We start from the raw sequence: 25,747 nt of genomic DNA on the forward strand, positions 1-25,747 counted from the left end.
TAAATATAAAGCAACATTAATAAATACATATAAAGTATGAGAGTTGTCTGTGTGGTTGAGAACAAAGAGTTCAGGGAATCCCATTAGAATGAAAAGTCTCCAGAACTCATTACAGATTTCAGCTATTTTTGAATCTGAGTGGTGACTTTACAAAGGCAGTGCAATTCTGTAATTATAGCTGATTTTTTTATGCAACAAAAATATCTGCTATACATTTAAAGGTACGATAATTTATCCAGCACAAAAGGTATTCCCTGAATTAACTAATAAGAAATTTCAAACAAATTATTTTTGATCCTTTTATAGTAAGCATCCATGAAGAGGAAACTGAGACATTTGACAGTTGGTATGTCTGTCTACAATAAGTCTGATGTCCATCCTTCAACCTTCATCCTCATTGGCATTCCTGGGTTGGAGGCAGAACACATGTGGATCTCTATTCCCTTTTGCATGGTCTATATTTTAGCATTGGTGGGAAACAGCTCACTTCTGTTCATCATCAAGACAGACTCCAGCCTCCATGAGCCAATGTACCTCTTCCTCTGCATGTTGGCAGTGGCTGACCTCGTGGTGTGCACCACAGCTGTTCCCAAACTTCTCAGTGTCTTCTGGTTTCATGATGGAGAGATTCGCTTTGAAGCTTGCCTCACTCAGATCTTCCTAATTCACTCTTGCTCGACCATGGAGTCTGGCTTTTTCTTGGCCATGGCTTTTGACCGTTACATAGCAATTTGTAACCCATTAAGACACTCAGCTATTTTGACACGCACTCTAACTGGAGGAATAGGTCTAGCCGTTGTCCTTCGGGGAATAGCCCTTCTCAGTCCTCACCCTTTCTTGCTACGTTGGCTTCCCTATTGCAAGACTAATATAATTTCCCATACCTACTGTGAGTTCATGGCCCTCATCAAGATCGCCTGTGCTGAGACGAGCATCCGCAGAGCTTACAGCCTCATTGTGGCCTTCCTCACTGGTGGGGTGGACTTCATACTGATCATTTGCTCTTATGTTCTCATACTCAACACGGTCTTCCATCTTCCTTCCAAGGATGCCAGACTCAAAACTCTGGGCACCTGTGGCTCACATGTCTGTGTTATCTTAGTGTCCTATACCCCAGCCTTCTTCTCCTTCCTCACCCATAGGTTTGGGCACAAAGTGGCTCCCCAAGTACATATATTTGTGGCCAACATCTATCTCCTTGTACCACCCATGGTGAACCCCATTATTTATGGTGTGAGGACCAAGAAAATACGAAACAGATTCCTCAAAATGTTCAGGTTTTCAAAGCTCACAAACTGAATTCATTTTGTTGCTGAGTGAAATCTCAGTACATTCTTTTACCTAATCTTGGACATTAGTTTATTTTCTTCCTTTTTAAATATTTTTATGATTCAAATGTGTTTTCGGTTGCAACTGTCTTAAAGAACATAATTATTTGTTAGGAAGAAATAAAATCGCAGTTTTTCCTGTGGATTTCATACCTGTTTCCCAAATAAGAAAGGATTATTCTATAATGATACTCTCACTACTCTCCTATAAATAATTATTTGAATTTCATTACTATGATTGCAATACACAGTATTTAAGTGGTTCATTTATCATAATGCCTGCATCCTTACTGTATGAAATGTGTTTATATTTGTGTAGAAATTGGGTTTATTGACCAGCAGAAAACTATAAAGACACCTTACACCAAGTGTACTTTTCATTGGCTATTTTGCAACACTCTGTAGCTTTACATAGCCTGTTGTGGCTATTTCTCATTTATTCAGTATTATTCTGTCACTCCTTTTTTGAGAGAAATTTATTTATCATCCATTCTATTTATGTATATTATATTTATTTATATTTCAAATGCTGCTCTCTTCTTAGTTCCCCCTCCACAAACTCCTTCCCTCATCCCTCCTTTCTTTCTCCTCTAAGAGGGTGGACCCTACTCTGGATACCATCCCACCCTGGAAAGTAAAGTCTCTGCCAAATTAAGTACATCCTCTCCCACTGAGGCCAGGTAAGGCAGTCCTGTTGGGAAACAGATACCATAGTCAGGCTACAGCTTTAGGTAGAGTTTCCACTCCAATTGTTGAGGAACCCAAATGGAGACTGATGTGCACATCTGCTACATATGTGCCAAGAGCCTCATTCCGGCCCATGTGTGGTCCTTGGTCGTTGGCTCTGTATCCGAGAGGTCCCAGGTGTCCTGGTTAGTTGATTTTGTTGTTATTCCCATTCCCTTCAGAGTCTTCAATCTCCCCTCCCCCAACTCTTCCATAAGGGTTCCTGTTCTCTGACTAATGTTTGGCTGTGGATATCTCCATCTGTTTCAGTCATGAGTCTTTCAGAGGACATGTGTGCTAGGCTCCTGTCTGTACTCATAACAGAGGTGTATCATTAATAATGTCAGGGACTGATGCTATTGGCATGTTTTGTATAACAGAATAAATAAAAAAGAAAATAAAAATAAAAATATTTACCTGACACTCTAAAAGAAAGTAGTTTGTATTCCCATTAAGACTTTGTTGTAGAATACCCTTGGGAGGGAATAGGGAGGCAAAATTTAGAACAGAGGCAGAAGGAACACCCATTCAGAGCCTGCTCCACTTGTGGCCCATACATATACAGCCATCCAATTAGACAAGATGGATGAAGCAAAGAAGTGCAGGCCGACAGGAGCCGGATGTAGCTCTCTCCTGAGAGACACACCCAGTATTCAGCAAGTACATAGGCGAATGCCATCATTAAACCACTGAACTGAGAATGGGACCTCCATTGAAGGAAGCTTAGAAAGGACTGAAAGAGCTTGAAGGGGCTCGAGACCCCATATGTACAACAATGCCAAGCAACCAGAGCTTCCAGGGACTAAGCCACTACCTAAAGACTATACATGGACTGACCCTGGACTCTGACCTCATAGGTAGCAATGAATATCCTAGTAAGAGCACCAGTGGAAGGGGAAGCCCTGGGTCCTGCCAAGACTGAACCCCCAGTGAACGTGATTGTTGGGGGGAGGGTGGTAATGGGGGGAGGATGTGCAGGGGAACACCCATAGAGAAGGGGAGGGGGACGGGCTCGGGGGATGTTGGTCGGGAAACCGGAAAAGGGAATAACACTCAAAATGTAAATAAGAAATACCCAAGTTAATAAAGATGAAAAAAAAGACTTTGTTGTAGAAAATTAATCTTTCATTTGCAAATGGTTATCAAATGGAGATAGCTTCTAGATTAGTAATGGGGTTTATGTCTACTTCTTCTTCCATGAATTATGTAAAAATAGTAATGCTCAATGTGGGAACTTCCATGAGTTGTTGTTCAGGGAGTTCCCCAAAACATCCCAAACAGTATGGGTCCCTTCCATTAATCTTAATTGTTCATGAGAGCTTGCTGAGAAGTTCCTATTGCTGATCATCTGGTCACAGGTCATAGGGAAACCAAGCATGTACTGAGCTGGAAAATTCCTCCATATCATCTATTCTTCATAGTCCCAGAAGGTGCTATTCCAGTTGCTTGAGGGAAAAGGCATAAATGCTATTATTCTATTATGATTGGGACTGAACTGTGGGAGGTACAATAATGAATGACCTAATAGGCAAAAGGTGACCTCGAGTCTTATAATGGTACATCTATCATGAGGTTAACCAGCTGTTTTCTTATTGGGTTTGCAATCTGTCTACTCCACAAGAGGGATCTTATATGCCATCTTATAAATTTGGTTAAAAACTATTGGCTGCAGGTTGAGAATCATTAGCTCTAAGGGGGAAACCTACTACTATTGTTTTGCTAAGTGGACACAAATATGTTGTAAAACTGCCTTCTAAATGGGAATCATGGTTGGTTGGGGGTGGCATTCCTGAGATGAGCTAGAAACATAGTGCAATGCAAATTACCCAAATCTATGATGGTGACCCTAGCTAGCACTCTTAGCAGTTGGGGGATATGAAGCTTGAACTGACCATCTTCTCTAACCAGACAAGACTGCCAGCAGAGGGATTGGGACACCAGCCCAGTCACAAAATCTTTGACCTGTAGTTTGTCTTTCCTACAAGATGTGCTAGGGTAAAAGTACTGTAGAAACTGTGGGAGTGGCCAACAAATGACTAATCCAGCTTAAGATCTAGGCCATGAAAGGGAGCCCAACCATGACACTGCCTAGATAGCAAGGACCCTCAGACTGGATAGCCTGGAAAAATAAATAAATTAATTAATTAATAAATTAATATTTAATAAGGTAAATAAAATGGTATTTCCTACTGGTACTCTCCTGTACTCACAAATTTGTGTCTAGATTAATTAATTGTCATCAGAGAGGCTTCACCCAGCAACTGATAGAAAAAGATGCAGAAGGTACCCAGACCCACAGCCATAGGCAGAACTTGGGAAATTCTGCAGAAGAGGGGGAAGGAAGATGTAGGAGCAAGATGGACCATCAAGCACACCACAAGAAACCTACAGAATCAACTAATCTGGGATCATAAGCATTTGGAGACTGACCTGCCTGCATGTGAGTGCCCTAGGTCCTGGGCACATGTTACATAGTTGGATAGGTTGTAACAGTGGGAACAGATGCTGACTCTGACTCTGTTTTCTGACTCTGACTCTCTGAATCTACCTTTGGGATACTTGTCTCCTACTGGGTTACCTCAGCCAGTCTTAATGATAGAGGAGGTGCCGGTCTTACTGTAAGTTGATATGCCATGACTGGTTGATACCCATGGGAGTCCTGTCTTTTGTGACAAGAAACAATAAAGGAATAGATGGAGGTATGTTGTGAAGTGGGAAGGGAAGTGGAGTGGAGAGGCCTGGAGGAGAGGACAGAGAGGAAATCCCCCCTGGTCAGATTAGACCCATCAACTTTTTATTAGGAATAAAGGAAGCAACCATGAGATTCATACTTCTCATAGAAGAAATATTTGCAGCTAATACTCTTTAAGGGGGGGGAGTCACTTTCCCACCCAAGCTCAGGGAAGGAACTATAATAAAATCAGTGTGCCATATACAAAAGCAAGACAAGAAAGTCGGAGGGGAAATGATTAAGAAGAGATCCAGTTGGAACTGGAAAGGAATGAGGGAAGGGGATGGAGAGAGAAATGAGTACAATTCATTCTGTAAATGCATGGAACTGCATTTACAGAAAAATCCCTCTTGGACAAAATGTGATCTCTTTAATGAATATGAATTTCTACAGCTAATGCTCAAAATATTGTTAATGCAAAAAATTATTCTTTTCTCATAATTACGAAATCTTAACTTCTCTTATCTTTCAGGATCCAGCCTTTTGTAAACATCATTTTTCTTTCTGCCTGTATATTTTAATGAGTTCATATTTTTATTTCATGTATGTGACCAGAAAGAATTAGCCTCTTATGCTTGGACTATTTATGTGAGCATAATATCCAAAAGCACAAGACTCCATTGAAAAGCTTAACTACACTTTCTTTGTTCCTTTTTCTTCCTACGAGACAACTCTGGGGCTAAGATATCTTTTTTATGATGGTCATATGGTAATGAAACTTGTCATTATGCCTCACAATGTTATTGTAAATTCCATATAAATTAGCATTCTCTTAGAAGAGTTTTGTCCATTGTAGTTTTTAATTGGATGTTTCTGTGTGAAAAGGGACTCAGAAACCTTCTCTTCTGCACCTTGCTGATATAATCATTTTTTTGTCTGGATTTTGCTAGAAGCCAGGGTTGCCCAACTGTACATATCCTGTGCTTCCCTCTAAACAGTTTAACCATCCTCCTGTGTAAGGGCTAGGCTAGAAAATGGACTCCTCAGAGACCTTCTGTCCTTCATAAAATCATCTCTGGGGAATATTAGAGTGTACACATCTCTCCTGGAAAGAGGAGATTCTTAATAAAGACGGAGGCCAATGAGTAAAGAAAGGATACAGGGCTCTGTCCTGTTGCTAAGCCTGGTGAGTCTGCTTTGTCTTCCACCTCTCATACACATGAACAAGGGTCTCTTTCTTTTTTACTGTGAAACCATCAGCATCACAAATGATCGAAGGCTTTGAAAACATTCCCTAATAGTGTCCTAAGGTGTATGACAGTAGAAAATAAGTTGACTTCAGGCAGCTAGAGACGTATATGACTACTAATTATACAGAATGCATTGTTTTTTCTTTGTATCTAGTCTTTGAAATTTGATATGTTTTGGACAATTTTTAAAATCTTCATTGTCTTGGATTTAAGGGAAATTTACTGACACATATTATTTAAATAGACACAAATTTAAAGTATATATTATGTATGTATAAACATACATGTCTGTATATACACATTGGTAGAGGACTTTGTAATGTGATACAATTAGTATGATGTGGTAATTACTCTATTTCCTTTTATTCTCTACTTCAATTCACTATTTCCTTTCATTTTCCCTAGCTAAAAACTATAGACACTGATCATTTAAAAAATCTGAGATAATGTGTTATCTGTTCCTTTTATAAAAGGTAAGGCTAACTCTCTCTCTCTCTCTCTCTCTACACACATATATCATCTGTAAATGTTTATAAGGACTTTGTTATCTGTACAGGTTTTGAGATAACATTTCACATGGTAAACATTACATCAATAGGGCTAGTTGATACAATTACTTTGACTATGTTTCACCATAATTTTGAAATTATAGTAAACATATACTGACAAATGAGTCAATTCTAAGCCTTTAAGTGATTTTTTTAATGGTTGAGATTACATTTCAACAAACTGTACTGAGAACATAATTTTGTCTGTGTTAACAGCTGGAGAAATGGATGCTTACTAGAGAACCTTCCTTGTCAAAGTTGAAAAAAATTCTGTTGGCTATGGTGAGAGAATATATAATGGGAGATTGCTAAACTAAGCCCTTACAATGACATCAATAACAAAGCCAATGCAAATTAATAGAAAAGAAAGGCACTAAGATAAATATATTGTGACCAGTCTTATCTTGATTCATGGCATGTCTTCTGTCGAAGCCACCAAAATTTACTTTTATATACTGTTCTTTATATAGATGCTTTGAATTATGTATTTATTATATTGAAGCACAGAACATGTACAGTTAGTACAATGTTCTTACATTCGATCTCTAACTCCACAGATTTTTGACATGTAATCCTGAAGACTATTGAGTGTTGATTTCTAAGGACCATGGACTTAGGTATGACCAAGCAGGATGCTCCTTTCCAATGATACCCAGTTTCACCCTTCCTCCTTCCTATTGCTGGGGATCCCAGGACTAGAGTCTCACCATGCCTGGATTGGCTTTCCCTTCTGTGTTGTATATCTGATTGCTCTCCTTGGGAACGTCACTATCTTGCTGGTGATTAAGACTGAGAGCAGCCTCCACCAGCCCATGTTCTACTTTCTGGCCATGCTAGCTACCATTGACTTGGGCCTTTCAACAGCAACCATCCCCAAGATGCTTGGGATCTTCTGGTTTAGCTTCAGGGTAATACTCTTTGGTGCCTGCCTCACTCAGATGTTTTTTATCCACAACTTCACAGGCATGGAGTCAGCAGTGCTCTTGGCGATGGCTTATGACCGCTATGTGGCCATCTGCAACCCACTTCGATACAGTACCATCCTCACCAACAAGGCAGTTTCCATGATTGGTCTGGGTGTGTTAGTGAGAACGTTTCTTTCTGTTATCCCATTTGTATTTCTCATACTCCGGTTGCCCTTCTGTGGGAATAATGTCATTCCACACACCTACTGTGAGCACATGGGTCTGGCTCGTCTGTCTTGTGCCATTATCAAGGTCAATATAATCTATGGTCTGGGTGCTATTTCAATCCTGGTTTTTGATATTATAGCCATCGCTTTTTCTTATGCACAGATACTCTGTGCTGTTTTCCGTCTTCCTTCTCGGGAAGCCAGAATCAAGTCCCTCAGCACTTGTGGTTCTCATGTCTGTGTCATCCTTGCCTTCTACACACCAGCCCTCTTTTCCTTCATGACTCACCGCTTTGGTAGGAATGTGCCTCGCTATATACACATACTTCTGGCCAACCTTTATGTTGTAGTGCCACCAATGCTCAATCCTGTGATATATGGGGTGAGAACCAAACAAATCTATGATCGTGTAAAGAAAATATTATTACAGAAATAAGGAATATCCTCTCACATATATATGTATATATAAATATATAAATTAATATCTATATATATTAATTAATGCAATTAATTGTAAATTGCTGAAACTATGTAGTAGCATATGACAATTCAGTGATTGTATATTATACATTAAACATTATATTATGATATATTAATAAAATGAGATTCTTATGCAGTTTCTTTATATTCTGTTGATTGAAAGAATAAAATGAAAACTTTTTAAGGGCATCTGTCTTCACAAGAACAGAGGAAACTCAGATTTAGTGATTAATGAGTTTATAGATATAAGCCAATATATTATTTTGTTTATATTTTTATTTTATTAGGTTCACTTAAATGATATTGCTATATAGAATGATGCGAATAAAATATAAATAGAAGTAAAAAAATGAAGTTGAGTGTCTGTATGAAAATGACATACAGAATGGAGTTTTTAATTAGAAATTTAAAATTCAGTCAACATCTCTTTAAAACAGTTTGTGTGTGTGTGTGTGTGTGTGTGTGTGTGTGTGTGTGTGACTTAACCTTGAATCAGTCTTGATAGATATCATTCTTACTTCATTCCTACTATTGTCCTTCATATGAGAGGGTAAAAATATTAATTTACCTATTTACTACAGAATTTTATTGAACCTTCTGTGATATCAAAGCACCCTCTATTCTTTACGTGCTATATTATACATATCTTCAAACTAAATGTTGTATTTTGTTGGTATTCCATAATTATTTTTTAAAAGTTTACTTTAAGTAAATATTCACACTTCCTCATTAGAGACAAGGAATACAGATCCTTACTTCTCCCCCAACCCTGCTTATTTTTTTTGGGGGGGGTTCACATTAAATTCCTTCTTTCTCAATTCTTTTAATTTGAACTATTATATATCTTTTTCTTTTCCACATTACTTTTATTTACCATATTATCCTTTTTTGAGTAATCATGTTCTGTACATAAAAACAGGTTCTTAAACATGAGCACACACAACCTCACTTCTAACTTTAAAGTATTTGTGCATATCTGTAATAAAAGACTAATGTGTGTAGGAGTGTCATATAAACAATGTAGAAAACTATGTAATGGAAATATATTTACATAATGTAAATTATTCCAATATGTCCCATTTTAAGTTACCATGGCTTAACAACCAAATTTAAAATTTATTTATTATGAGAAGCTTTAACAATGGGTTTCATAGAAACCCCCAATAATAACTTTATTTTTGTTCCTATTTCACATATGTAATTTTGCTACTGAGTAGTGTCTCTCTGTTCCTAAGACCATTGGAAATATGTGTTGTCTAATGATCATGATCCACAGGTTAAGAACCACTGTCTTATTCAGTGTTAGTGAACACTAAGACATGGATGTAAAAAGTCAGATAAGCATGTGACTTGTTAATATCTTGACATAATTATGATTTCTTAGTAAATGAGAATCTAAAATTTTACATGAAATCTGCCATCCTTACAGGTGTTCTGTGTGGTAGCTCTTAGTACCTCTCACTTTCAACCTTTAATGCATGTATTTGTGGAGAAGTGGACAGAAAAACTTTCCTCTCAGCATCAGTATATCTGTCCTTGATGAAGAAAGTATAATTTTGCCAAGAGACTGTGTGGTGTTAATCCAGGAGATGAAACAGGTTTGAGCTGACTTTAATTTCAGACAGTCCCCACGGCTGTACATGGTGATATTCTAAAGATCTCTCCATTTTACTAGCTACACTAAAGGTCTCTTGAACTACTTTAGCTGGAGGTGAGCTTTCCACGAAACATGCCATAAACAAGGATATTGATTAGACTTTTGTTTAATGGTTTAGAAACTATAAGCAGCTGAATTTAGAAAACTGACAATTTCTATTTCATAGTATAGAGAGAGTCTACCTCGTATCTTTACTAGAACAGTCTATGGCGCTTGTATTTTCCAATCAGGAATTTGCAGAGGGAATTTAATGAAAGGTATAAATGATAGTATCCATTTCCAGTAATAAATGGTAGTATCCACTCCCAGTGATGATTTTTTATTAGGTTGTGGAGTTCCCCTCAAGAGTAGTAACAATAATAAGGCATTGAGAGACCCGATACCAAGTGCAGACTTACTAATCTTATTACAAAGAGGACTCTGTGGGGAGTGTGTAGATTCTAGAAGTATGTTGTTACAGAATTTACAGAAAGGAGATATTTAATGAACAATACAAAATCTTGAGACTGAACTTTGCTCTCTTAGCTGAGTTATTTTTCCCTCCCTTTCTTACCCAGTCCCACTTTTCTTAATATATACTTTTATTTCCCCCTTTATTCCTATATCCTGTTGCTGTAGAAAATTAATTTGCTCTAATCTCTTCAGCGGCTACCTGCTCCAATTCTGTATTCTTGAATGAAGTCTGTACGTGAGCGCACGTGCGCACGCGTGCGCGCGCGCGCGCACACACACACACACACACACACACACACACACACAGCCTTATATTTAATATGCCTTAAAAAGCACAATGGTTGGGCCATTCCCAAACTTCCATATTGCTAATGCCTCCCCTTCAATATTCCTGAATTATTAATTACTAAAGCCTATATTTCATCTATGCTACCCCAGATACAATTAGGTGAAGCCCCTTGGACCGCTCTTTCCTGGCTCTTAAATCACTGTATGCTTTCGCTTCTGCAATTTTCAAGCCTGGATCTTATTTCTTGGCAGGTGATTCTACTTCTTCTGCAGCCCCCTTTCCCCAAAGTCTTAAAGTCCTACCTCTGTCTCCCTGCCCAGAGATGTCTGGCTGCCATCAACTTTATTTACCAATCAAAGTCAATTGGTAACAGGGACCCTCAGCATCTTACATGCAGATATGCAAATTCTCATGAAATTTTGGGAACCCAATAAACATAACATAAGCAACAAACCAAATCCACAATATTTCTCCCTTTTTGTCCATTAAAAAAGGTATTTTTTATCAGATATAAATTGAAAATAGTCATGTTATAACAATTGGGTAAACCATAAGATATGCTGTACACGCGGAAGGGGCGGCACAGGTCTCCCTGGTTGCTGCCGCTGCAGAGAGCCCCTGGGCAGCACCCCACGAGCGAACCCGAGCCTCGGGACCACAGGTAAGACCAAATTTTCTGCTGCAAGAAAGCTGCCTGGTGAGCTTGGGACACGGAAGCAGAATTTCTCTAGGAGGCACGGTCTGTGTTTACCGGAAGTCCCACACCCGCGGATCCCGGCCCGCAGCAGCTCTCTGCTCCCAGACCCGGTGAGAGAGAGACCCAACCGCCTGGTCAGGTGGGCACTCCTGAGGCTGCAGAGCGGAAGAGACCACCAACACTGCTCACCCCTGCCCACATCCCTGGCCCAAGAGGAAACTGTATAAGGCCTCTGGGCTCCCGTGGGGGAGGGCCCAGGAGCGGCAGGACTTCTGCGCCTGAGACACCGCCGGAACCTGAAAGAAACAGACCAGATAAACAGTTCTCTGCACCCAAATCCCGTGGGAGGGAGAGCTAAACCTTCAGAGAGGCAGACAAGCCTGGGAAACCAGAAGAGACTGCTCCCTGCACACACATCTCGGACGCCAGAGGAAAAAGCCAAAGACCATCTGGAACCCTGGTGCACTGAAGCTCCCGGAAGGGGCGGCACAGGTCTTCCTGGTTGCTGCCTCTGCAGAGAGCCCCTGGGCAGCACCCCACGAGCGAACCTGAGCCTCGGGACCACAGGTAAGACCAAATTTTCTGCTGCAAGAAAGCTGCCTGGTGAACTCAAGACACAGGCCCACAAGAACAGCTGAAGACCTGTAGAGAGGAAAAACTACACGCCGGAAAGCAGAACACACTGTCCCCATAACTGACTGAAAGAGAGGAAAACAGGTCTACAGCACTCCTGACACACAGGCTTATAGGTCAGTCTAGCCACTGTCAGAAATAGCAGAACAAAGTAACACTAGAGATAATCTGATGGCGAGAGGCAAGCGCAGGAACCCAAGCAACAGAAACCAAGGCTGCATGCCATCATCGGAGCCCAATTCTCCCGCCAAAACAAACATGGAATATCCAAACACACCAGAAAAGCAAGATCTAGTTTCAAAATCATATTTGATCATGATGCTGGAGGACTTCAAGAAAGACATGAACACACTTAGGGAAACACAGGAAATCATTAATAAACAAGTAGAGGCCTACAGAGAGGAATGGCAAAAATCCCTGAAAGAATTCCAGGAAAACACAATCAAACAGATGAAGGAATTAAAAATGGAAATAGAAGCAATCAAGAAAGAACACATGGAAACAACCCTGGATATAGAAAACCAAAAGAAGAGACAAGGAGCTGTAGATACAAGCTTCACCAACAGAATACAAGAGATGGAAGAGAGAATCTCAGGAGCGGAAGATTCCATAGAAATCATTGACTCAACTGTCAAAGATAATGTAAAGCGGAAAAAGCTACTGGTCCAAAACATACAGGAAATCCAGGACTCAATGAGAAGATCAAACCTAAGGATAATAGGTATAGAAGAGAGTGAAGACTCCCAGCTCAAAGGACCAGTAAATATCTTCAACAAAATCATAGAAGAAAACTTCCCTAACCTAAAAAAAGAGATACCCATAGGCATACAAGAAGCCTACAGAACTCCAAATAGATTGGACCAGAAAAGAAACACCTCCCGTCACATAATTGTCAAAACACCAAACGCACAAAATAAAGAAAGAATATTAAAAGCAGTAAGGGAAAAAGGTCAAGTAACATATAAAGGGAGACCTATCAGAATCACACCAGACTTCTCGCCAGAAACTATGAAGGCCAGAAGATCCTGGACTGATGTCATACAGACCCTAAGAGAACACAAATGCCAGCCCAGGTTACTGTATCCAGCAAAACTCTCAATTAACATTGATGGAGAAACCAAGATATTCCATGACAAAACCAAATTTACACAATATCTTTCTACAAATCCAGCACTACAAAGGATAATAAATGGTAAAGCCCAACATAAGGAGGCAAGCTATACCCTAGAAGAAGCAAGAAACTAATCGTCTTGGCAACAAAACAAAGAGAATGAAAGCACACAAACATAACCTCACATCCAAATATGAATATAAAGGGAAACAATAATCACTATTCCTTAATATCTCTCAATATCAATGGCCTCAACTCCCCAATAAAAAGACATAGATTAACAAACTGGATACGCAACGAGGACCCTGCATTCTGCTGCCTACAGGAAACACACCTCAGAGACAAAGACAGACACTACCTCAGAGTGAAAGGCTGGAAAACAACTTTCCAAGCAAATGGTCAGAAGAAGCAAGCTGGAGTAGCCATTCTAATATCAAATAAAATCAATTTCCAACTAAAAGTCATCAAAAAAGATAAGGAAGGACACTTCATATTCATCAAAGGAAAAATCCACCAAGATGAACTCTCAATCCTAAATATCTATGCCCCAAATACAAGGGCACCTACATACGTAAAAGAAACCTTACTAAAGCTCAAAACACACATTGCACCTCACACAATAATAGTGGGAGATTTCAACACCCCACTCTCATCAATGGACAGATCATGGAAACAGAAATTAAACAGTGATGTCGACAGACTAAGAGAAGTCATGAGCCAAATGGACTTAACGGATATTTATAGAACATTCTATCCTAAAGCAAAAGGATATACCTTCTTCTCAGCTCCTCATGGTACTTTCTCCAAAATTGACCATATAATTGGTCAAAAAACGGGCCTCAACAGGTACAGAAAGATAGAAATAATCCCATGCGTGCTATCGGACCACCACGGCCTAAAACTGGTCTTCAATAACAATAAGGGAAGAATGCCCACATATACGTGGAAATTGAACAATGCTCTACTCAATGATAACCTGGTCAAGGAAGAAATAAAGAAAGAAATTAAAAACTTCTTAGAATTTAATGAAAATGAAGATACAACATACTCAAACTTATGGGACACAATGAAAGCTGTGCTAAGAGGAAAACTCATAGCGCTGAGTGCCTGCAGAAAGAAACAGGAAAGAGCATATGTCAGCAGCTTGACAGCACACCTAAACGCTCTAGAACAAAAAGAAGCAAATACACCCAGGAGGAGTAGAAGGCAGGAAATAATCAAACTCAGAGCTGAAATCAACCAAGTAGAAACAAAAAGGACCATAGAAAGAATCAACAGGACCAAAAGTTGGTTCTTTGAGAAAATCAACAAGATAGATAAACCCTTAGCCAGACTAACGAGAGGACACAGAGAGTGCGTCCAAATTAACAAAATCAGAAATGAAAAGGGAGACATAACTACAGATTCAGAGGAAATTCAAAAAATCATCAGATCTTACTATAAAAACCTATATTCAACAAAATTTGAAAATCTTCAGGAAATGGACTATTTCCTAGACAGATACCAGGTATCAAAGTTAAATCAGGAACAGATAAACCAGTTAAACAACCCCATAACTCCTAAGGAAATAGAAGCAGTCATTAAAGGTCTCCCAACCAAAAAGAGCCCAGGTCCAGATGGGTTTAGTGCAGAATTCTATCAAACCTTCATAGAAGACCTCATACCAATATTATCCAAACTATTCCACAAAATTGAAACAGATGGAGCCCTACCGAATTCCTTCTACGAATCTACAATTACTCTTATACCTAAACCACACAAAGACACAACAAAGAAAGAGAACTTCAGACCAATTTCCCTTATGAATATCGACGCAAAAATACTCAATAAAATTCTGGCAAACCGAATTCAAGAGCACATCAAAACAATCATCCACCATGATCAAGTAGGCTTCATCCCAGGCATGCAGGGATGGTTTAATATACGGAAAACCATCAACGTGATCCATTATATAAACAAACTGAAAGAACAGAACCACATGATCATTTCATTAGATGCTGAGAAAGCATTTGACAAAATTCAACACCCCTTCATGATAAAAGTCCTGGAAAGAATAGGAATTCAAGGCCCATACCTAAACATAGTAAAAGCCATATACAGCAAACCAGTTGCTAACATTAAACTAAATGGAGAGAAACTTGAAGCAATCCCACTAAAATCAGGGACTAGACAAGGCTGCCCACTCTCTCCCTACTTATTCAATATAGTTCTTGAAGTTCTAGCCAGAGCAATCAGACAACAAAAGGAGATCAAAGGGATACAGATCGGAAAAGAAGAGGTCAAAATATCACTATTTGCAGATGATATGATAGTATATTTAAGTGATCCCAAAAGTTCCACCAGAGAACTACTAAAGCTGATAAACAACTTCAGCAAAGTGGCTGGGTATAAAATTAACTCAAATAAATCAGTTGCCTTCCTCTATACAAAAGAGAAACAAGCCGAGAAAGAAATTAGGGAAACGACACCCTTCATAATAGACCCAAATAATATAAAGTACCTCGGTGTGACTTTAACCAAGCAAGTAAAAGATCTGTACAATAAGAACTTCAAGTCACTGAAGAAAGAAATTGAAGAAGACCTCAGAAGATGGAAAGATCTCCCATGCTCATGGATTGGCAGGATTAATATAGTAAAAATGGCCATTTTACCAAAAGCAATCTACAGATTCAATGCAATCCCCATCAAAATACCAATCCAATTCTTCAAAGAGTTAGACAGAACAATTTGCAAATTCATCTGGAATAACAAAAAACCCAGGATAGCTAAAGCTATCCTCAACAATAAAAGGACTTCAGGGGGAATCACTATCCCTGAACTCAAGCAGTATTACAGAGCAATAGTGATAAAAACTGCATGGTATTGGTACAGAGACAGACAGATAGACCAATGGAATAGAATTGAAGACCCAGAAATGAACCCACACACCTATGGTCACTTGATTTTTGACAAAGGAGCCAAAACCATCCAATGGAAAAAAGATAGCATTTTCAGCAAATGGTGCTGGTTCAACTGGAGGGCAACATGTAGAAGAATGCAGATCGATCCATGCTTATCACCCTGTACAAAGCTTAAGTCGAAGTGGATCAAGGACCTCCACATCAAACCAGACACACTCAAACTAATAGAAGAAAAACTAGGGAAGCATCTGGAACACATGGGCACTGGAAAAAATTTCCTGAACAAAACACCAATGGCTTATGCTCTAAGATCAAGAATTGACAAATGGGATCTCATAAAACTGCAAAGCTTCTGTAAGGCAAAGGACACTGTGGTTAGGACAAAACGGCAACCAACAGATTGGGAAAAGATCTTTACCAACCCTACAACAGATAGAGGCCTTATATCCAAAATATACAAAGAACTCAAGAAGTTAGACCGCAGGGAAACAAATAACCCTATTAAAAAATGGGGTTCAGAGCTAAACAAAGAATTCACAGCTGAGGAATGCCGAATGGCTGAGAAACACCTAAAGAAATGTTCAACATCTTTAGTCATAAGGGAAATGCAAATCAAAACAACCCTGAGATTTCACCTCACACCAGTGCGATTGGCTAAGATCAAAAACTCAGGTGACAGCAGATGCTGGCGAGGTTGTGGAGAAAGAGGAACACTCCTCCATTGTTGGTGGGATTGCAGACTGGTAAAACCATTCTGGAAATCAGTCTGGAGGTTCCTCAGAAAATTGGACATTGAACTGCCTGAGGATCCAGCTATACCTCTCTTGGGCATATACCCAAAAGATGCCTCAACATATAAAAGAGACACGTGCTCCACTATGTTCATCGCAGCCTTATTTATAATAGCCAGAAAATGGAAAGAACCCAGATGCCCTTCAACAGAGGAATGGATACAGAAAATGTGGTACATCTACACAATGGAATACTACTCAGCTATCAAAAACAACGAGTTTATGAAATTCGTAGGCAAATGGTTGGAACTGGAAAATATCATCCTGAGTGAACTAACCCAATCACAGAAAGACATACATGGTATACACTCATTGATAAGTGGCTATTAGCCCAAATGCTTGAATTACCCTAGATCCCTAGAACAAACGAAACTCAAGACGGATGATCAAAATGTGAATGCTTCACTCCTTCTTTAAATGAGGAAAAAGAATACCCTTGGCAGGGAAGGGAGAGGCAAAGATTAAAACAGAGACTGAAGGAACACCCATTCAGAGCCTGTCCCACATTTGGCCCATACATATACAGCCACCCAATTGGACTAGATGGATGAAGCAAAGAAGTGCAGACCGACAGGAGCCGGATGTAGATCGCTCCTGAGAGACACAGCCAGAATACAGCAAATACAGAGGCGAATGCCAGCAGCAAACCACTGAACTGAGAATAGGTCCCCTATTGAAGGAATCAGAGAAAGAACTGGAAGAGCTTGAAGGGGCTCGAGACCCCAAAAGTACAACAATGCCAAGCAACCAGAGCTTCCAGGGACTAAGCCACTACCTAAAGACTATACATGGACTGACCCTGGACTCTGACCCCATAGGTAGCAATGAATATCCTAGTAAGAGCACCAGTGGAAGGGGAAGCCCTGGGTCCTGCTAAGACTGAACCCCCAGTGAACTAGTCTATGGGGGGAGGGCGGCAATGGTGGGAGGGTTGGGAGGGGAACACCCATAAGGAAGGGGAGGGGGGAGGGGGATGTTTGCCCGGAAACCGGGAAAGGGAATAACACTCGAAATGTATATAAGAAATACTCAAGTTAATAAAAAAAAAATATTTTACATACAAAAAAAAAAGATATGCTGTACACTAATAATGTCTAGTCCATCAATTTTATCCATTTAGGTACATTAACATCTATTCTAACTTAAAGATTAGACACCTGAATTATGTTTTGACTTTAACTTGCATTACCATCTGAAAACCATCCTTTCAAATCTACATCATCTCCCTCAGTGCTTAACAGATTGTGAGACTATAACTACTCTTCTACCCTGTCAGAGATCTCAGAACAAATTAAATATTACCTGAATATATAGTTTCCAAAACTTAGCCAATTTTCAGAGATAGATGACTACTCAGATAGTCTCTCATTTCTCAAAACATTGGAGCATCTGTCTTCAGCCTCTTTCTGGCCCAGAACCATCTGACAGACCTTAAGTGAAGCAGGAATTATGAAGAACTAGCTTATCCTGTCTTAGCAGAGCTAAGCTGTCAACTATCCCACATTGTGTGTCTTTCTTGTCTGTAGATGAATTAGGGCAATTTTTGCCAGGTGGCTGCTTTGCCACGACTGGAACAACTCTATATGGGAGCTATGATGCTCAATATTTTCTTTGATCTGTGAAATGGGTACGGTTAGAGGCAGACATGTCTCCTAGTCAAATTTTCTATTAATAATGAAATGACTTGAAATGTCATATTCTGTGGATTTCTGATGTTTTTGAAGACTATATAAAGTATATCTGAACTGTTTACCCTTGACTACTCTTAGCTATTTTTATTTGAGTAATATTGAAAATACCTTATTATAATTTACTCACAATCCAATTTGACCATGAGTTTACTCTCTGGCCTTTTACTTGCATTACCTAATCATCCTAAATAGTTTTTAATAGCAGATATCAGAAAGACTAGATCTAGCCTTATTCTTAAGTGAATTGCATAGGTACAATGCCTATCTAGGAGTAACAATATTAATTTCAAATTTTGTATCAATATAAAAAACTTACACCAATGAAAACCTTAAACCTGTATCAATATATATTCTGTACCAATGTAAGAAATTATAACTTCATTTTTATTGAAGTGGAAAATCAATTATAATGATTTATACCAATGTAAGATTATGGCTATAAAATACTTTGGTTGAGAATAAATGGATTAGTACTCCATTCTATACATTTCCTCCCTGTTCAAAATTATGACCATTTCCAAATTTTCCCCTAAAATGACAGCCTATCGATAATTTATAAAATAACCATGACCAGATACTCAAATGCAAGGAATCATGATGATAACTATCCATGGCTTCTTCCTGATGAGTTGGAGCAATGGATTATTTTTTTTAAGGGCTGGAGAGGGATAGGAAAATTGCTTAGACTTAAGAAAGCTAGCATTAGCATCTGTTATCCAGTCTTTGTATGCTTAAAAGGCTCAGAGCTTGACTGAAGTTCTGACTGGGTCTGTGTGAAAGGTGAATGAACCAAGTCCATTGGGAATCAGCAGCTAATCCTGAAGCCATTTGTAAGTTGATGTCATTATGCATGTGGAAGCAGGTACAGGATAGAATGAGGCCTATCACTGGACGAGAAAGAAGGATGGATGGAGAGGAAAGTTTTAGAGAGGCAGAGGAGACCAGAGTGAGGAGGAGAGAGCCAAGAGAACATGGTGGCAGATATTAAGATTCCTTTCTGTACATATTACAGGTTATCATGACTATTCTTAAGGGATGGATGTGTACAGGATTTTGTGTTGTCTAGATGGGGAAATCTTGTTTAGGTGGGTGGTTTATATCCTGATCAATTGGTTGTAAGTTTATTGTGTAGATGTATTATGGATTGAGAATTTAACATGTAAATCTGATTGCTGGGTTACAGTTTGTTGAGTCATGATATTACCAGGTGGCTGGAACCAGAGAGTTCACAGCTAGCAGAAACCCACCAGGAGAGATACTAATTTCAGATGAATTAGCATTAGTTTCAATGACCCGTTGGAGCTGGAACTAGTGACTGCCAGGGTATGTGTAGGAACTGGTACCTCTGTTGTTTAGTTTTACCACAACAGCTGTTCTGGAAGCAAGTCTCTGGAAACATCATCAGGAGACAGGGATCTGGTATAGCAGGTCATTTCAGCTTTCCCACGGATGAATCTTGCCAGAGGTGCACATTCTGCAATATATGAATCTTACAACCAAAATGTTATTACTATTAAGATATTTGTATGGATTGTGCAAGGTGCACAGATCAGTTAAAGATGAATTTTTGCTCCTTGTTTGAGCAGGTGAAAGACACTATCCTTTTATGAGCTAATTTGATCAATAACCAATTGTAACAAATCTTCATTCATATCATGTAAAGGATGGCATGATGAATCTTAAGGATTCCATAACCAATAAGTATTGTCTAATTTAAACTGAAGTTTTGGCTTGTGATATTTTTATGTCTAAGCCAATCACAGGGCTGTTCCCACGTGGAGGAATAAGCAAATCAAGTTACCTGTGTGTTTGCTTTTATCAAAATTTCCTTTTCTGTAGCCAAGAACTTTAGGGAGTCTTGCCCTGTCATACCTGATCCATATCTCTTTGGAAGGAGTCCAAAGCCTTTTTCTTCTATTAACACAAATATAAAGCCTCTCTCCAAAAATAGCATGTCCTTGGTCCAGTAACCTAAGATCAACAAAGTTATAGATTGAATCTAATCCCTTTCTCTTTGGGCGTACTCTATTCTGACCTCTTTCTCTGCAGACCCTTACATGTAGACATGTGAATTCCTGTGTGATTTTGGGAGCCCAATTAGCATAATACAAGCACTAAACCAAATCCACAACAATATCTGTACGTCTCATCTCCTACGTTTTACTTTAGTTCTATATATCTCTCATTTTAGAAAGATAGAGGGAGAGAAATACAGGGAGACAAGGAGGAAGAAAGGGGAGAGGACGAAGAAGATGAGGAAAGGCAGAGGGGAGGAATATAGCTGAGGTGTTATAAATCATAGCAAACAGGGTTTTCTTCAGCCCAGTGTTGACCAAAACCACTTTCCTGTGCTTATCTTTCCCAGCTGTCTTCATTTGGGAAAATTGTCTATATGCAGTAAAAGGACATGGTTTTACTACATCATGTTTTGTGCAAGATGCTCCAACATATAACAAAGACACATGCTCCACTATGAACATAGCAGCCTTATTTATAATAGCCAGAAGCTGGAAAGAACCCATATGCCCTTCAACAGAGGAATGGATACAGAAAATGTGGTACATTTCCACTATGGAATATTACTTGGCTATTAAAAACAATGACTGAGAAGTTGGAAAGATCTCCCATGCTCATGGATTGGCAGGAGTAATATAATAAAAGTGACCATTTTGCCAAAAGCAATCTACAGATTCAATGCAATCCCCATCAAAATTAAAACTCAATTATTCATAGAGTTAGAAAGAGCAATTTGCAAATTCAATTGGAATAACAAAAAACCCAGGATAATGAAAAATATATTAAACAATAAAAGAATTTCTGGGGGAATCACCATCCCTGACCTCAAGCAGTATTACAGAGCAATAGTGATAAAAACTACATGGTATTGGTACAGACACAGGCAGATAGATCAGTGGAATAGAATTGAAGACTCAGAAGGGAGCCCACACAACTATGGTCAGTTGAACTCTGACAAAAATGCTAAAATAATCCAATGGAAAAAAGATAGCATTTTCAACAAATGGTGCTGATTCAACTGGAGGTCAGCATGAGAAGAATACAAATCGATCCATTCTTATCGACCTGTACAAAACTTAAGTCCAAGTGGATCAAGGATCTCCACATCAAACCAGATACACTCAAACTAATAGAAGAAAAAGTGGGGAAGAGTCTCAAACACGTAGTCACTGGGGAAATTTTCCTGAACAAAACACCAATGGCTTATTCTCTAAGATCAAGAATTAACAAATGTGATCTCATAAAACTGCAAAGCTTCTGTAAGGCAAAGTATACTGTCATTAGGACAAAACGGCAACAAACAGATTGGGAAAAGATCTTTACCAATCCTACATCTGATAGCGGGTTAATATCAAAAATATACAAAGAGCTCAAGAAGTTAGACTCCAGAGAGCCATATAGCCCTATTAAAAAATGAGGATCAGAGCTAAACAAAGAATTCTCAGCTGAGGAATATTAAATGACTGAGAAGCACCCAAAGAAATGTTCAACATCCTTAGTCATCAAGGAAATGCAAATCAAAACAACCCTGAGATTTCACCTCACACCAGTGAGAATGGCTAAGATCAAAAACTCAGGTGACAACAGATGCTGGAGAGGATGTGGAGAAAGAGGAACACTCTTCCATTGTTGGTGGGATTGCAAACTGGTACAACCTCTCTGGAAATCAGTCTGGAGGTTTCTCAGAAAATTGGACATTCCACTACCTGAGAACCCAGCTATACCTCTCCTGGGCATATACCCAAAAGATGCTCCAACATACAACAAAGACACATGCTTCACTATGTTCATAGCAGCCTTATCTATAATAGCCAGAAGCTGTAAAGAATCCTTCTGTAGAAGTGTAAAGTGCTCTTCAACTGAGGAATGGATTAAAAAAAATGTGCTACATCTACACAATGGAGTACTACTCAGCTATCAAAAACAATGACTTCATGAAATTCATAGGCAAATAGATTGAACTAGAAAATATCATCCTAAGTGAGGTAACCTAATCACAGGAAAACACACATGGTATGTACTCCCTGATAAGTCGATATTAGTCCCAAAACTTGAACTACCCAAGATGCAATCCACAGACCACAGGAAGTTGAAGAAGGATGACCAAAATGACAGAAACTGGATATAGATCTCCCATGAGAGACACAACCAGAACATGTCAAATACAGAGGCAAACACTAGCAGCAAACCAGTGAACTGAGAATGGGACCCCTGTTGGAGCAATTAAAGAGATGACTGAAAGAGCTGAAGGGGTTTACAACCCTATAAGAACAACAATGCTAACCAACCAGAGCTCCCAGGGACTTAACTGCCACCCAAACACTCTACATGGGTTGGCCCATGGCTCCAGCCTTATATGTAGCAGAGCATGGCCTTGTTGAGCACCAGTGGAAGGAGAAGCCCTTGGTCCTACCAAGGTTGAACCCTCAGTGCAGTGGAATGTCTGGGGGGATGGTAAGGGGAAGGTCAATGGGGAGCACACCCTTATGGGGGAGGGGGGAAGGGAATAGAGGGCTTATGGACAGGAAACTGGGAAAGGAAATAACGTTTGAAAAACAAATAAAGAAATATATCCAATAAAAAAAGAAAGAAAAAGAAAACAACAAACAAACAAACAAACAAACAAACAAAATAAACCCAATGACTTCATGAAATATTTAGGCAAGTGGATGGAACTAGAAAACATCATGAGTGAGCTAACCGAGTCACAAAAGAACACACATGGTATGCACTCACTGATAAGTGGATATTAGTCCCAAAGCTTGGAATACCCAAGATACAATTCACAGATCACATGATGCTCAAGAAGAAGGAAGACTAAAGTGTGGATTGTTCAGTCCTTCTTAAAAAGGGGAAAAATACTCACAGGAGTAAACATGGAGACAAAGTTTGGAGCAGAGACTTAAGGAAAGGCCATCCAGAGACTGCCCCACTTCGGGATCCAGCCCATATACAGACACCAAACCCAGACATTACAGAGTATACCAAGAAGTGCTTGCTGGCAGGAGTCTGATCAGGCTGTCTGCCGAGAGTGTCTGCCAGAACCTGATAAATACAGAGGCAAATGCTCCCAGCCAACCATTGGACTGAGTATGAGATCCCCAATAGAGAAGTTAGAAGGAGTGAAGGAGATGAAGGGTTTTGTAGCCCATAGGAAGAACAACAATATCAACCAACCAGAGCCCCTAGAGCTCAGAGCCAGGTAGAAAGAATGAACAAAACCCTAAAAGAGACCTTAACTAAATTGTCCTTGGAGACTGGCACTGATTGGGTGGCGCTCCTTTCCCTGGCCTGTTCTGAGCCTGGAATATCCCCTGCCATTTTAATCCGACCTCTTTTGAGATCCCTTTTTGTACCTCAACTGCCTTGGTGTCCACTGTGCCCTCCAAGGAGGTATCCCTTTAAGACCTGAAGTGAATCTTAACTACACGGACCCCCCACCTCGCAGTGAGGTATGAGAATGGAGTTTGATGCAATGCAAGAGGTTTATTTTCCAGTTTTTATACTTTTTAGGGGTACAGGTTACATTAACCAGGTTACAATTGGTTAAGCATATTGACCTTTGAATCTATTAGTTAGCAAGCATCTGCAGATTATGACATGCATTTGAACTCTATCTGGGACCAGAAGGTCAGGTGACTATCAGTCAGTACATTCTGTGGATTTTCAAGAATGTTCTTGCTCCTCCTGAGAACTATGGTTGAAAAATGGAATTTGGCCTAGTCTTGACCTGAGGTGGATGGGTGTAAGGCTGGTGAAAGCTCTGAGGATCCCTCATCCCAACGCACTGATAGGAACCTCTTTTTGACCTGTCAGTCAATACAACATGAGATTTGCACCAAACTATCTGTCTTATATGGTTCAGGGATGCCAGAGATGCCCCACTGTCGAGAGCTGCGACGTGCTGCGCCTCAAAGATGGTGCTGGTTTCTGCCTTCCACCCTCCCAACGGTGAGCGCTCCTTGCAATAAACAAGTCCTTATTTGGCTATGTCTGCCTGGCCCGCTAGCATCCGCATAGTGACAGCCTATCTACATGACCCACGTGGCTTGCTAGGACTGGCCAGTGCTAGCTATTTAAGTGTGGTGCAGGGCGTTCCCCGGGAAGAGAGAGAGAGAGAGAGAGAGAGAGAGAGAGAGAGAGAGAGAGAGAGAGAGAATGAGTGAGAGTGAGTCAGAGTCAGAAGAGATAGAGGTCAGAAGATTGTATCAAGGTTCCTGAGTAAAACTGCTTGAAGAAGATCTCCTGTGGTTGTGTCTTCCTTGCTGGTCGAGGTTGGGCACGGCACCCCACCACTTCCAGACTGGTGACTGGGACTATTTCTGGAGACATTGGACACAGTTCCTAGATCCTGGTGCTGCAAACCACTCTCCATAGCTCACCTATGAGGTAGACGGTATTGCAGCCTGAGTGCATGCTTTTCATGTGAAACCAGCAGAGGCCCTGCTCCTCGGCGACCCTCACTGGATGGTACAGAAGATGGCTAATCTGCTCACATAACCAGACTAACTCTTGTATCTTTAGGCTGGATAGTCCCCTTGCCCTGAACCCGCCATTAAGCCTGGGGGCTTGTACCATAGGGTTAACCACTTTCATGCATGGGGAAATTCCCAATTCCTCCCACCCTAAAGGGTTTTGTGTGCTAATCCAGTTGAGTCCCAAATAACCTATTATTCTGAAGAAACTGTCTTCCTGCCTCTATTAGGGGACCCAACTAGAAGTCTAATGTTACAGAAAAGAGAACCTGTCTCTTTGACCTTGGCCCTAATTTGGGGAACAGGCCTAGCCTGGGCAGGTACCAGGATTACAGCATTAACCCTACAAGATAAGAATTACAATAGCCTCAAAGCAGATATTGATAAAGATATTCATTTAACATCTAGAGAAATCCATCTCCCATTTAGAAAGTAATGTTGATTTCCTGGCATAGGCAGTAGTGCAGAATAGAAGAGGGCTAGATTTGCTATTTTTACATCAGGGAAGGCTATGTGAAGCATTACATGAGGAATGCTGTTTCTATGTAAATCACTCGGGGGTGATTAGAGAGTCCCTAGCCAAATGAGAAAGTTTAGTGAGACTCCAAAGAGAATGGGAAAATACAAAGGCTGGTACTTGATGCTTCCCCTTGGTTAACCCCCCACACCCACCTTATTAGGACCCTTAATTGTTCTCCTGCTATTGTTGACCTTTGGACTCTGCATATTGAACAAGCTTATAGCATTCATAAGAGAGAGAATAGGAGCAGTACAGCTGATGGCCCTGTGTCAATAATGTGAGACCCCAAGGACAAGACCTGAAGAATGTGAGTTACTTACTAGAGACCTCCAAGTGTAGCTCCAAGATTGAAGCTTGTACCAAAAAAAAAAAAAAAGGA

At 39.9% G+C, this 25,747-nt stretch overlaps 2 protein-coding genes across 2 annotated transcripts; both read left to right on the top strand.

The window, feature by feature from the left end:
• The first annotated feature begins 315 nt into the window (after positions 1-315).
• On the top strand, positions 316-1,299 carry Or52s1 (olfactory receptor family 52 subfamily S member 1). Its single transcript, NM_001000137.1, has one exon. The coding sequence runs from the start codon at positions 316-318 to the stop codon at positions 1,297-1,299; it is 984 nt and encodes a 327-aa protein (NP_001000137.1).
• A 5,856-nt stretch (positions 1,300-7,155) lies between these two features.
• Or52e3 (olfactory receptor family 52 subfamily E member 3) lies at positions 7,156-8,091 on the top strand. The gene is given in 1 exon segment (NM_001000138.1): positions 7,156-8,091. A coding segment is annotated over 1 exon segment (936 nt).
• The last annotated feature ends 17,656 nt before the right edge of the window (positions 8,092-25,747 follow it).

This window comes from Rattus norvegicus, chromosome 1 (assembly GCF_021556685.1).
Source record: "Rattus norvegicus strain SHRSP/BbbUtx chromosome 1, alternate assembly SHRSP_T2T, whole genome shotgun sequence".
Lineage (NCBI taxonomy): Eukaryota > Metazoa > Chordata > Mammalia > Rodentia > Muridae > Rattus > Rattus norvegicus.

Excerpts from the sequence above, each read along its gene's own strand:
- Or52s1 (NM_001000137.1), top strand. The coding sequence starts at position 316 with ATGAAGAGGAAACTGAGACATTTGACAGTTGGTATGTCTGTCTACAAT.